Source organism: Myodes glareolus, chromosome 4, assembly GCF_982192425.1.
Source record: "Myodes glareolus chromosome 4, mMyoGla1.1, whole genome shotgun sequence".
Lineage (NCBI taxonomy): Eukaryota > Metazoa > Chordata > Mammalia > Rodentia > Cricetidae > Myodes > Myodes glareolus.
Genome location: NC_142029.1, coordinates 24,541,926 through 24,555,368, shown reverse-complemented (window position 1 = coordinate 24,555,368; position 13,443 = coordinate 24,541,926). Strand labels below are relative to the sequence as shown.

The 13,443-nt window shown below is 48.2% G+C and overlaps 1 protein-coding gene across 1 annotated transcript in view; it reads right to left on the bottom strand.

The window, feature by feature from the left end:
* Positions 1 to 385: 385 nt before the first annotated feature.
* The window catches only part of Rbpms2 (RNA binding protein, mRNA processing factor 2), a 35,010-nt gene continuing 21,952 nt past the window's right edge, over positions 386 to 13,443 (bottom strand). Inside the window, exons 2-8 of the mRNA XM_087905325.1 lie at positions 11,343 to 11,420; positions 10,796 to 10,834; positions 9,809 to 9,871; positions 9,362 to 9,512; positions 8,759 to 8,904; positions 1,644 to 1,713; positions 386 to 1,431 (exon numbers count right to left, since the gene is read on the bottom strand). Of these exons, the coding sequence (XP_087761451.1) occupies positions 1,651 to 1,713; positions 8,759 to 8,904; positions 9,362 to 9,512; positions 9,809 to 9,871; positions 10,796 to 10,834; positions 11,343 to 11,420 (540 nt within the window). The 3' untranslated portion in view covers positions 386 to 1,431; positions 1,644 to 1,650. The remainder of the gene's footprint in view (positions 1,432 to 1,643; positions 1,714 to 8,758; positions 8,905 to 9,361; positions 9,513 to 9,808; positions 9,872 to 10,795; positions 10,835 to 11,342; positions 11,421 to 13,443) is intronic.

Genomic DNA, 13,443 nt, shown 5'->3' with positions numbered 1-13,443 from the left:
CTAGCACACCAACTTCAGTCTTTTCTTCCTAGAGGGCTTGAGAGGACCACAGGGCATGAGGGTGAAGGAAGGTAGATAAAAAGCACACTCAGGTCCCTGACTGGGTACGGGGACTAAGGCTCTCTGCCCTCAGAATTCCTTTACCAAGGAGTGAATTCATCATACACGACGGAATGACGGTCAGCGGACACCTGTGTGACCCTGGTGTAGGTCATTCCTTACTCTGGGGCTGGTTTTTCAGCTAACTACAAAAGGCAACAACTTCTACAGTAACAGTAGCAACTCTGAGCTATCTCCAGCCAGAGAGCCCCTGGGCCAAGACTGTTGTTCCTGGTCATCCCTCAGCCTGGCTCCCACAGAATATACAAGCAAAAAAATCAGCACAGTCACTTCAGGCTTTTATTTTGCATTTCATTTATGATCCAGTTTCACATTCTCACAGGGTCAGCAATTACAAGAGCCACCTCCAGACATCACCCACAGTCCAAAGAGGTCGAACACCCGAGCTGAGGTTCAAGGTAAAGCACGAATATGCTTTAAAATAAATCAAAATTGCACAATTTATCCTTCATCTCATTCTTCTTAAACCAATGCCCGACACAAAGGCCGATTGCTAAGGAACGGAAACCCCTTTCTTCATGCTTCAAACTAAACACTAAACTTATCCGACAGGCTGAACAAGGTCTCTTCAATAATTAATGGTAAACACATGAAAAACCCTTTATGATCCATAAATATTTTGTTACATAGGGTACAAAAATACTTTTCACGTTTTGGTTGGTTTCAAAGTTCAGGAAGATGAAGAGCAGTGGCAGGTGGGGTGCACCGGGGGAGGTAAGCACAAGGAAGGCGTCTTAGGCTTGTCAGCCCACAGAGGAGGCAGTGCAGGACTCTGATCAGAAGTGAAGGTCAGAGGCTGCGGATCTGCTGCTAGGTGAGGACGGAGACTGCAGGTGTGTGTGTATGAGTGTGTTGTGAGGAGCGGGGTGGCGGGGGACGACACTCAGGCCTCCCTGAAGTAGGGTGGTGTAGGAGTCAGGAGTGGAGAGAGAGAGAGAGACTAGGCTTGACAAGCCTCCAGTGCCAAGACCTGTTGCTATAGCGACAGTGCGGGAACAAACCCTACACTCGAACGCACAAGTTTTAAGTGTCACAATTCATAAACATGCAAAATTAAACGTCCCTTTTCCTTGATGGGAACTACAGAAGTAAATTTGAGCAGGAGGTCAGGCTGTGCTGGGTTCCCAATGAAGCCGGCAAGCTGGGCCTAGGTGTGGGATCCCAGCAGGACAGCCTCCTGACCCGCCTGGAAGGAAGGGAATGAGAGCCGTCCTCTGCGTCAGGCTTCAGATTCACAGTGTAGATCTAGAGGGAAGCAGCAGTTCCGCACAGGCCCCACTCAAGCCAGGACCAACTCCAGGGTGACAAGACCTGAAGGGAGGGGAGAGAGGTGGCCATGAGCAGAGTAGAATGGGAGCTGGCTATGGAGGTTGCGAAAGGGGATGCAGGGTGACAGGAAGAGAACAGAAAGGAACAGGCTCTGGAGCCAACAGCCCTAGCAAGCGCTCAGCACCAGACAGAGAGGACCCACGGCCATGTGAGCAGCCAGTGTGGAGGTGCTGACCTCGGCAGCCAACACTTACTGAGGCGCTAACAGAACTGGCGATACTTCCATCCTTGCTGAGTGGTGTCAGAGGAGGGGTACCAGCGCACCTGCAAGAGAAGGCACTGTCAGGGAACACGTGCCAGCTGCCTGCTCACCTCAGCCCTCAGCAGGAGCTGGGTGAATCCGAGCAGAGGCCCTGTGGCTGTCCAGGCTGTCACTGAGCACCTGGTGGGAGCCATCACCAGTTGATTACTCACCTCTAAGCATTAGCTTCTTTCTCCTGATAATGGGAAAACACTAGCTGGCCTGCCTCCTCTGCGGGTCAGGGTTCCATGAGGAGGACATGCCAGCATTTGGACCCCACGCGTGAATATATGCATGCTTTGGCATATGTGAGGAGGTTAACCTGTGAGAGTCGGTCTTCTCCTTTCGGCACATGAGTTCTAGGGACTGAATTCAGGTTATCAGGCTTGGCAGCAAGTGTCTACCAGGCCCTTGGTGTTTGGATATTTTTCTGAGACAGGATCTCATGCATCCCTTGGCTTACCATAAGAAAGAATGACCTTGCAAAAATGAATAACTAAATGATCTTGCGTTTCTGATCTTGCCCCCACCTCTTGAGTACTGAGATTATAGGAGTGAAAATCTGTGTTTTATGCAGTGCTGAGGACTGAACTCGGGCTTCATGAAGGTCAGACAAGCACTCTGTCAACAGGGATGCCTAGCCTGAGAAAGTCTCAACAGGAGAATGAGCTTGACACATTTTATGCTGTTTCTTTGGATCGTTTCAACCCCACCCCCCCTCCCACCCAGGAGACAGGGTAGACTCAGTTGTCCTGGCACTAGCTCTGTAAACCAGGCTGGCCTCAAACTCAGAGATCCATCTGCCTCTGCCTCCCAAATGCTGGGATTAATGGCCTGCACCACTACCACATGACTTGGTTCTGGGTTTTTTGGTTTGTTTGTTTTGGTTTTTTTTGAGACTGGGATTCTCTGTAGCTTTGGAGCCTGTCCTGGAACTAGCTCTTGTAGACCAGGCTGGCCTCAAACTCAGAGATCCACCTCCTCTGCCTCCAGAAGGCTGGAGAAGGCTCCAAAAGGGATTAAAGGCATGTGCCACCACCGCCCGGTTTGGAGCTGTTTCTTCATCTACTTAAAAAACAAACAAGGCTGTAAAGAGCAAGCAGGACAGGAGGCAAAACAACGAAAACCAGTGTGGTCTTCAAGGCATGGGTCTCCTCGCAAAGCTCCTGGCAATTCTTCAATGCAGCCATTTTTGACCTCTCCATGTTTCCCATACTCTTATTACAGGGCTCATCAGTTCAGAGACTTTAAACCTCCTGCTGAGGTTTCAGGCAGGAGCTGACAGCTTCAGGTTATCCTTGTCTGGGTCTGCAGCTACCTAAAATGTGGCAATAGCAGAAAGCCCCATCGGGCAGCAGCCCCAAGGTTGGATTTCCAGAGGATGGTCAATAAAATGGCATGGATCCCTCTCTGTGAGCTAGACACCTGGCAAGGACAGCCGAGCTGCTGCCAAAGGCTTCAGGGAAGGCACCAGCCCAGGTTTCACATGCCAAGGAGCATGTCAGCCCCAGCCTGACCCAAAGCTGCCTGGTAGAAAAGTGGGATCTGAGTATCCAATAGAACCTAGAGTTCCCCTAGGAAAGAGTGGGGTGGTACTTAAGAGCTCCTGTAGAGAATGGGTGAGAAGACAGGCATTCAGACAACACCCATGAAGCTGTAGCAGGCAGACCCAGTTGGCCAACTTGGCTGCATGTGATTCCCAGCTCTTGGATAAGCAAAAGGGTATGACCAGTGCCAGGCCCTCTGGGCTGAGGGAACTGCCCTAGGAGCTGCTCCTGTGACTCTTCCAACTCTACATGTGGCTTGTAGAGAACATCATTCGGGCCAGCACATCCTCCCAGGATGATGATGAGAAGTGAGGGACTGATTATCCTAACACTTGCACACCTGGCACATAACAGGACAGGATCTTCCTTCTCCTGGCTGACAGCTCTAAGGGAGGTTCCTCTGGCCGTCTGCTGGGATGGGGATACCCTCAAAGCTGGATGCCAAGCTAGACACTAGAACTTACTCACAGGCAAGGATATAAGAGTTAGAAGCAGTATTGCCACCAGACAAGCTCAGGGCAGTTCAGAATCTCCGCCCACAGGGCCACACATAGGGGACTCACCTTCTTCCACACAAGGGGGGCTGAAACAGACCACAGATGGCTGTTTGAAAATATCTCCATGCTCACTCCCCCAGGTGCTCAAACTACAGCAGCAGTTCCTTAGCCCCCAAGTCAAGCTATCTTAGGGTGTCTTGGTGTGGGGGTTGGGGCACTTATGGACGCAGAACAGTTAGGCCACTGATGCAAAGGGAATGCACTTGAATGGATGTACTCAGTGGATTGCTGTGGAATATGTCTGCATATGCCTGTGGCATGGGTTCCTCTTAAAGCAGCCCAGTCTCTTTCTTCATCCCCTCTTCCTGCCCTAGTTCAATGCATGGCACCACCCAGGCCCAGCAATGTGAGGGACCCTGTAGTCTCATCCTTTTGGGGCCTTCAGCTGTTCACAGCTACCTGAGGGATCTCCCCATCCTATGTAAGGGCTGCTGCAAAGAAAGAAGGTGAGGACAAGAGGAGGGGGGTACAGCCTCAGTCTCCCTCACAGATCTTAGGACTGAATAAAAAGTCTACCAAAAAGGAATGAGCCTATATGAGGAAAAAATATGAATAGCCAATAAGGATGGGAGCCTCACTGGCCAGAAAACCAACTAAAATAATATTTCACCCAGGATCAGTGAGACAGCTCAGTGACTACAAGCACACAGGCCCCGACTTCACAAAGTTGCCCTCTGACAACCATAGTACACTATGGCACCCATGTCCACACACAAACATCATCATAATAATGGTAATTTAAAAAAAATTTAATGATAATAGCAATAGCAAACCTCATTCCTTGCCTGACAAGTCTTGTCAAGTCTGCAATGTGACTCTGTATTGGCCTAGGAATTTGCCATAAGGAAAACAACCAGGCCAGGTGCCCACAATGTGAAGCAGGAAACAAAAGCAGCTCCCAACAACTTCTCTGAAACCTGTCAGAAGTTGACACATTCATACAATGATGTGCCAGCCAGGCACCTGACGTGGAAAACCAACTATCCGAAGACTAAATTCCAGGGAGCACTCACTGTGTCTATGCTTGCAATGCTAGAACTCAGGTGGCAGAGACAAGAGAATGAGTTCAAGGCTGGCCTTGGGTCCATGAAACTTTGTCTCAAAAATCCGAAAGACAAACAAGATTAACTGTATAGAAAATTTTATGAAAGACTCGCATCTATTGATTTATTTACATACCCACTCCCAATAATAAGTAGTAAATGAATCACAAATAGTTAATCAAAAATAGTAAATCTATACATTTATTTACTATCTATCATGTATTTGTGTGAGCATGAGTGCCTGAGTCCTTCTATGGGTTTCAGAGATCAAAGTCAGGTCACGATGCTTGGAGGCAAGCATCTTACCCTCCTGAGCCATCTTACCAGGCCCAAAATCTAAGAATTTTTTTAAAAAATGAGACAGCCATCACTGGGCATGATAGCACATGAGGCAGAGGCAGGAGGACTGCCAGGAGTTTAAGGCTTTTTAACAAAAAGAAAAAGGTTTCCTTGAAGTAGGATAGGCCAACGTTAGAAGAAACCCAATCTGTCTAGTTTTCTCCCTAAACGCAGATCTGTAGGAGCTTCAATGTTTTTGAGATCCTTGTGCCATGCGCTGCTCTGAATTTTCATTCATGACTTTCACCTGGATTGTCAAAAGCCCCATTACACCGAAGAGAGGCAAGGGAGTCTGTGGCCACACATACTTTCGTGCCTTCTTGCTTAGAAAGAAAGTTTTGTTGTTGAGACAGAGCTTCAGTGCAGCACAGGCTGGCTTCAAATCTGCTATACAGACAAAATTGGCCCCAAACTCCTGGCCCTCCAGCCTCCACCTCCCTAGTGCCGGGATTAAAGGCAGAGGCCACAATGCCTATCTCAGGTGAAGGTTCGATTCCTTTCAGGGCCCTGCTACAGGTCTGGCCAGTGCAGCCACAGGGCTATGAAGCTGGGATGCGCCTGGCAGGGGAGCAATAGCGGAGATTAGTTCCCACACCTTCTTGCCTTCTATTTTTTTGGCTACTACCTTTTTTCAAGGTCACCTCCTTGCCCTTCATTTTTCTATCGGTCCTCAGGGTCAGAACTTCTCACTTGGGCTCAAAGAGTCCACTTCCTTAGTTAGACACTTCTGGTGAAGTATTGTCATGGAACACAGGAGAGAGGGAAACAAAATATCACTCCATGGAACAGGCTTGCATGCCTATTACCACCTCCTTGTGGCCTCATTGACTGTTAAGGGAATGGGTGTCTAGTCAGTCTGAAAAACAAGGTCAGAACTAAAGATTGTTTAGTCATTCGTCTGCCTCCAAAATATACCACTGTGCTTTAGGGTGGCCTCCTTCCTGCTCCCAGGAAGGCTAGAAGGCAGCATCTCAGACAGCCAGACAATTATCCTGCCTCAGCAATCACAAAAAAGCAATCACACTTCCGTAATACTTTATCTTGACAAAAAGCTGGGTATGGTAGAGTATGATATATCCTAACATTCCAAGATGGAGGCAGATCAGGAGTTCAAGGTCATCTCATCCTAGGTCACAAGAAACCCTGTCTCAAAAAGCACAGAACACAAACAATAAAAGGGACCCTTGAGATATAGATCAGTGATAATAATGGCTTAGAATATATGAGCCTTGGATTCCATTCTGAGTACCATGTAAAACCAGGGTGTTGCCTGCTTGTAATCTCAGCACTCTGGAGGTGGAGAGAGGGGGATGAGAGGCTCAAGACCATCCTGACCCTTGGCCACACGATGCAATCCGTCTGGGGCTGGGCAGTGGTGGTGCACATCTTTAATTCCAGCACTCAAGAGGCAGAGGCAGGCAGATCTCTGTGAGTTCAGACCAGCCTGGTCTACAAGAGCTAGTTCTAGGATAGCTAGGGTTGTTATATAGAGAAACCCTGTCTCAAAAAACTGAAATAAATAAGCTTCTCCAAAGCTACAGAAAAACCTCAAACCCCCCCTCAAAAAAAGTCACCCCGAGGTTGAGTATCGGGGCCAGGATCTGGACTTCAGCTGAGCACAGACAGGAACTGGGAGAGGGAGTGCAGGAGACCACAGAGCTCAGGGACTAGCAGCAGGGGTAGCACTCCCAGCCAGCAGAGCAGAGGTTTGACAAGCCATCATCTCAGGCTCCTGAATACCTGACCCCGTCCGCCTTTTCATTTCACAAATGACACATTACAGGCCAAAGGTAAAGCTCATGTAGCTAATTGGTGGCAGAGCTGGGAATCACAGGCCAGGAACCAGTAAGGCAGGTGCCTCTAATCCTCCCCAGTTCCTTGCCCTGCTCCTGCACTGAAAACTACCAACTTAGCCTAGAGCACTCAGAGCTGCCCAGGGCACACACAGACCTCCCCTCTGGAAGACCCTGGCTATCCTAGAGGAATTTTCCAGCTGCCCCAGGACACTCAGCTGGAGAAAGCACCACGCTTAACTATAGTGTGGCCCCAGTACAATCCAATCAAATTTCCCTGCTGGGGTAACCATGCTGAGATAGCGGCACCGAACCTTTTTCCACCTCGAGAGAACAACTTCTGTGTTGCTGAGCCCTCCAAAGACCTAGGAATGGACGTGGACTCAGATCCCAGGCAACGATGCCTTTTGGTTTTTGAAGGCAGTTTCTCTGTGTCTAGCCGCTGCCTCCCGTGCCTCGCCTCCTGAGGTGTGCCTAGTTGTTCTAACTGCAGTTTCTGCTCCCTGTGAACTCCCCCTCTCAAGCTTTTCCTTTCCTTTTCTGCTACCCCGGTCAGGACCAAGCAGCTACCTCCATGTGCTCTTCCCCTGACAGCCTAGGAAACCCCCATGCTGGATGGCTACATCAAGGCTCAGTCTGTGGTGGTTAGAACAGAGTAAAGGTCTACATGGCCAGCAGCAGAAACAACAGTACTTGACACCCTGCTCTGGGCCCAGTCTCTTCTTTCGCAAACTTCCCCACAAATGGTTGCTGTCTTTTTTCTGCCCCAGTGCCCAGTTCCCAAATCTGTAAACCCAATACTTGGGAGGCTGAGATAGGTGCATTACCAACAGTTCAAGGTCAGTCTAGCCTACATAGCAAGACTGTCTCAATAAATAAACAAACAAACAAACAAACATAGGTGGGCATGGTGTTGCAGGACCCTAGCACTTGAAATAGAGGCAGGAGTATCAGGAGTTCAAGGCCAGCCTGGGCTGAGTCTCCCCACTCACCCTGTTAAAAAAAAAAAACAACAAAAAAAAAAACTTAAAATAAATAAATCTACCAACAAAACAAAATAATTAAACAAACAAAATCTACCAGAGAACAGGACTGTCAAGATGACTGGGCGGGTAAAGATACTTGCTCCCAAACTGATGACCTAAGTTTGATTCCTACCACCCACTTGGTAGAGAGAATTGATTTCCAAAAATTGTCCTATGGTCTCTGCACACACGGGACACACACATAAACGTAATTAAAAACAAACCACCACCATCAACAAAAAAACCCACCCAGAAGAAGAAGGAGTTCTACACTATAAATCTGGCCTTTATTGTGTAACTCTCCAACTCTGAACAATCCAAATGCACTGTATATTATTCTAATTCTCAGTAATAACTGAGGCACGGAAGCCTTTAAAAGCTTGATAAAGCTCATAAAGACAGGAAAAGGCAGAGCAGATCTGCCTGCGTGTCCCCGGTTTGGTTTGTGTTCCGGACAAGCAGATAACTCCCCAGAGTCTGAGCTTTCAAAAAACCCACGAAGACAACAGTTTGTGGGATTGTTTTTTTGTTTTGTTTTGTTTATGTTTATACATCAAGTTTCACACTTTAGTCCAGGCCGTCTTCAAAATCCCAGCAATCTCCTCCTGTCTCAGTTTCCTAAATCATAAGATTAGACATGAGCTAACGTTCCTGGCAGAAGACACTTCTGTTGCTGCAGCCCCAGGGGCAGAAGCAGCCTATGCCAAGGTAGGCAGACCCCCACTTGTCTGTCTTGAGCCTTCTCGTCCACCTGAATAGCTTACCTGAGCATGTAGGGCGGCGGCAGCAGTAGCAGCTGGGTAGGTGAACGTAGTATGTGAAATGGCTGGGGTCAGCTCTGTGGTGTAGAGAGGGTAAGGGGCCCAGGCCTCTGGGGATGCAGGAATCAGGGCAGCCCCCATCAGGTCATCTACAACAGGAGACAGCAGCCTCCATCATCAGAACACTGGTCTCTCCTCTCACTGCGTACTTTCAAACAGAAAAGGGGACCCAGCACAGTAACTGAACCATAGTCCCCATACCCCGAGACCAGGGAAAGAAGCCCTGTGAATTTGCTCGGTATGACCAATACCCTATTTCTGGAAGCAGGCCACAGACAGTCTGTATTAAGAAAAATAAATCACAAAAAGCCTTCAAAGAAATAGTGCAGCCCTGACGGCCCAGGAGACCAGCCTTTCTGAGTCTCTAAATGGCCGCAGAGGAGGAAGTAGACTCCTAAGTCTCAAGGTGGTGGCTATAGATGAAGACCCCAGAAAAGGAGACATGACTGATAACTTCTCTTAGGACCTGAATATATGCAGTTTCAGGAGAACCTGCTGGCTGGGGTAAGCCAAAGGACAGGAGAAAGAAGATCAGGGTCCACTCACAAGGGTCCCGCGCAATCAAATGTGTTCCTAGGGCAGGGTGGACACTGGTGGGATTTGGTGTCGCTATTAGCTTGCTCTTGGCCATCTTGGTGTTGGCTTTGGCAAACTCTAGCCTCAGGGTCTGTGGGTTCTCCGGATCAAAGCGAATACCCTGAATGGGAAAAAAAGGAAGAGAGACTCATACAAGGACCCGTACTGCCAACTGTCATCAATACACAGGACCCCAGAAGCAAGTCTGCCTCTAAGACGTGCACCCAGGGCTGCAGCAGAGGGAATACTGCGCTGACCTTGAGTAACGACATGCATCACAAACCAGGCAGTCAGAGATTCTGCCCTGGGACGAGTGGGAAATAAATATCCATGTGTTTATTGAGAGTGCAGTGGGGAAGATTTGCAGAGGACAGAAAAGGGACAATCGCCACTTCAGAGGTCTGTGGGTCTACTCACATTCAATGCATTTTTGGCTGCTTCTGCTCCTGCCCGGCTGTCAAAGATCACAAAACCAACAGGCTAGTAGGAAGGAAGAAAGAACACCCTTGCATGTCTCCAGCCTTCCATGTATGCACCCCAAGTGCAGCACTCACCCAGCATGTTCATGACCTTGGACTCGACCTTCCCACCCCCAGAGTACCACAAATATATATATATATATATATATATATATATATATATATATATATATATATATAATCCATCACCTAATTAGAAACACTATTTGCCCTGTGCTCTTGTGCATATCCTCCCTAAGATAAGTCTGGAAGATTCAGGATTCACAAGCATCTAAGTTAAGTCTCCCTTCTGGGTACCACACCATGAAAGGATGTCAACGCAGCACTATTCCGTGGGTCATTAATACCATTTAATATCACCTTTTCTGTGCCCCCCCTTTTTTAAAGATTTATTTATTTATTATGTATCCAACATTCCTTCCATGTATGCTTGCATGCCAGAAGAGGGCACCAGATCTCATTACAGATGGTTGTGAGCCACCATGTGGTTGCTGGGAATTGAACTCAGGACCTCTGGAAGAGCAGTCAGTACTCTTAACCTCTGAGCCATTTCTCCAGCCCCACCCCCCTTTTAAAGCAAATCTGAGGATTAAACCTAGGTCTGGCACATGTCTGGTAAGTGCTCTATCACTGAGCTCTAACCACAACCCCAGAAGCCGTTGCAAATGCATGCAGACGAGGAAGGTTGAAAACTGACTTCAGACTCCCAGTGGCCCCTGAAGGCTCTGAGCCCTGGTCTCCTGCAGGAGGTTAGAGCTCAACTACTATCTCTAATGTCTGCAGCCTTGGGGGTCAGGCAGAATACCAGAGCCAGACAGCATGGAGTGAGTCTCTGCCTTCAGATGCTTTCAAACAGTAGGAGAAAGGTTTCAGTTCTGCTAGCAGTTAGTCTGGGCTGGGAGGAAAAACCTAGGAGAGAAATTACCTGTCTTGAAGTGAGCTTGATCAGGGACCCTTCATAGCCCTGTGAAGAGAGGTGGCCATTTCAGGGGTCAGAAGCTGTTACTGTGCTAACCTAGCACTGTCTCCCCCATCAGCCTCATCTTTCCTCAGTGGTCCCCTGGAGGCAACCCCCTCAGCAAGGCTGAGTTCCTGCTGCCTTTGTGTTCTGAATCACATGGTACAGTGGTACCCAGGGCACTCCTGAATGCTCTACTAACTCTGTGTGTGTGTGTGTGTGTGTGTGTGTGTGTGTGTGTGTGTGTGTGTGTCTACACTGAATCTCCAGAACTTCTCACATGGCAAAATCTGTTAGGATTCTTTACCGTCTCCACTTTACAGATGAGTAAACTGAGGTTCGGCAGGGCCAGGAAACTGGCACAAGACGAGATTCAGCAGAACCGTCATAGATAGAGCCAGGTCTGTGAGCTCAGTTTCTGATACACCTTTCTGCAGTTCAATCCACAGCAGAGATTCATTCTTGCTGCTCATCCCTGATCCTGGGCTCTGGGGGCTCCCGGGTCCTGACTCACCTTGAACGGCCGGAAGAGCAAGTAGAGTTCTCTAGGCTTAATATCCACAGGGAGGCCACTGACAAACAGTGTTCGGACCTGGAGACAGAGACCACAGTGGTCAGGGTCAGAGGGGACAGGAAGAAAGGGTTGTTCATCCACAAGGAAGGGCTTACAGAGAAGCGGAGTGTATCCCAGGCCTCCTTTACACATATATAGTTTCATGGCCTTATAATCTGTCAAAGCATCCTTTAGGCTTCAGTCAACACCTCTGGGCAAATCTGACAACAGAGGCAAGGCAGGAGGGCCCCTAGTACATAAATGTACCATTCTTTCTCAGATCAAAGAACACAACCCCCACACCCTGAGATAGTAAGCATGCCCCACTCCATAAAATAAGCACATAAACTGCTAATTGTTTTGCACTAGCTGCACAGTCACAAGGTTCAGAATTTGGATTTGAGCAGCCACATCATAAGCTGGACATCTCAAGAAGACCTCAACTACAGCTCTGAGAAGGATGGAGACAGACTACTGTAGCTATCTGGCTTTCAGCCTCAGCTCAGGAAATAAGGGGGAGTGACAGAGGGGTACTCTAACACCCTCTTCTGGCCACCACTCTCATGGACACAAACTCACATGTGTGAGCACATACACACACAGACATGTACACACACAAATCATAAATCTTTAAAAATAGAAGTTCTATTTTGCCAAAAGATACTCATAAGCCCTTGGTGGAAACACTTTGGTCTGGAGAGAGGCAAACACACACACACACACACACAGGGAGTGTGAGCACAGGTGGGTGTGCTGCCGATCCCCTGCAGCTTCTGTTTTCTGCACTTGGTTCCACAGTAGCTGGGAGCAAGTTACAGTCTTGTCTCTAAACCTAGATAGCCCTTAGAAAAATCTATTAAAATTTTACTAAGGGTCGGAGTCTAGCAGTAGTGCACATCTTTATCCCAGCAGAGGCAAAAGAATCTTCAGGTTCAAAGTCAGCCTGGTCAACAGAGCAAGCTGCACGAAAGGCAGGGCTACACAGAGAAACCTTGTCTCTAAAACCAAAACCAGAACCAAGCCAAGTTTACTGAGCTGGGTATGCTGACACTCATACCTGATCCTAACACCTGGGAGGTGGTGCCAACCCACCTAACACCTGGGAGTTCAAGGTCATCCTTAGTTACAGTGACACTGAGGCCAATCTCAGCTACAAGAGACCTTGTCTCAAACAAACCAAAGTTTACTGGATATGTGAGCAAGTGACAAACTGGAAATAAAATAATTATTACAATGGGATTAAATGCTGGCCACCTTGCCCATCTGGCTTCGTTTATTTTGTGTGAGGAGGTTTCCCTAAGTAGCCCTAGCCCTGTCTGTACTGGAACTCAATACACAGATCAAGGTAGCCTTAAACACAAAGATTCACCTGCCTCTCTCTGCCTCCCAAGTGCTGGAATTAAAGGAGCACCACATGGTTTTCACCTGAATTTTAAAAAAATATTTTGTTCATATGGGCATTCCGCCAACATGTATGTATACGCACCACATGCATGTGTGGTGCCCTCAGAGGCCAAAATGGAGTGTTGCATACTCTGGAAGCAGAGATCCAGAAGTTTTTGAGCCACCATGTGGTTGCTGGAAATTGAACTCAGGTCCTCTGGAAGAGCAGCCAGTGCTCTTACCCTCTTGGATATCTCTCCAATACCCAACCTGACTGTTTTTGTTGTTGTTATTGTTTGGTTTCTCGAGACAGGGCTTCTCTGTGGCCCTGACTGGCCTCAAACTCACAGAGATCCACCTGCCTCTGCTACATGAATGCTGGGACCAAAGGCGTGTGTACCACCGCTGCCCAGCTGCGACTTGGCTTTTTTTTTTCTTTTTTATTTATTTGTTATGTATACAATATTCTGTTTGTGTGTATGCCTGCAGGCCAGAAGAGGGCACCACATCTCATTACAGATGGTTGTGAGCCACCATGTGGTTGCTGGGAATTGAACTCAGGACCTTTGGAAGAGCAGGCAGTGTTCTTAACTGCTGAGTCATCTCTCCAGCCCCCGCAACTTGGATTTTGATGTGGATTCCGGGGATCATAACTTTAGTTCTCAAGCAGGCAAGGCAA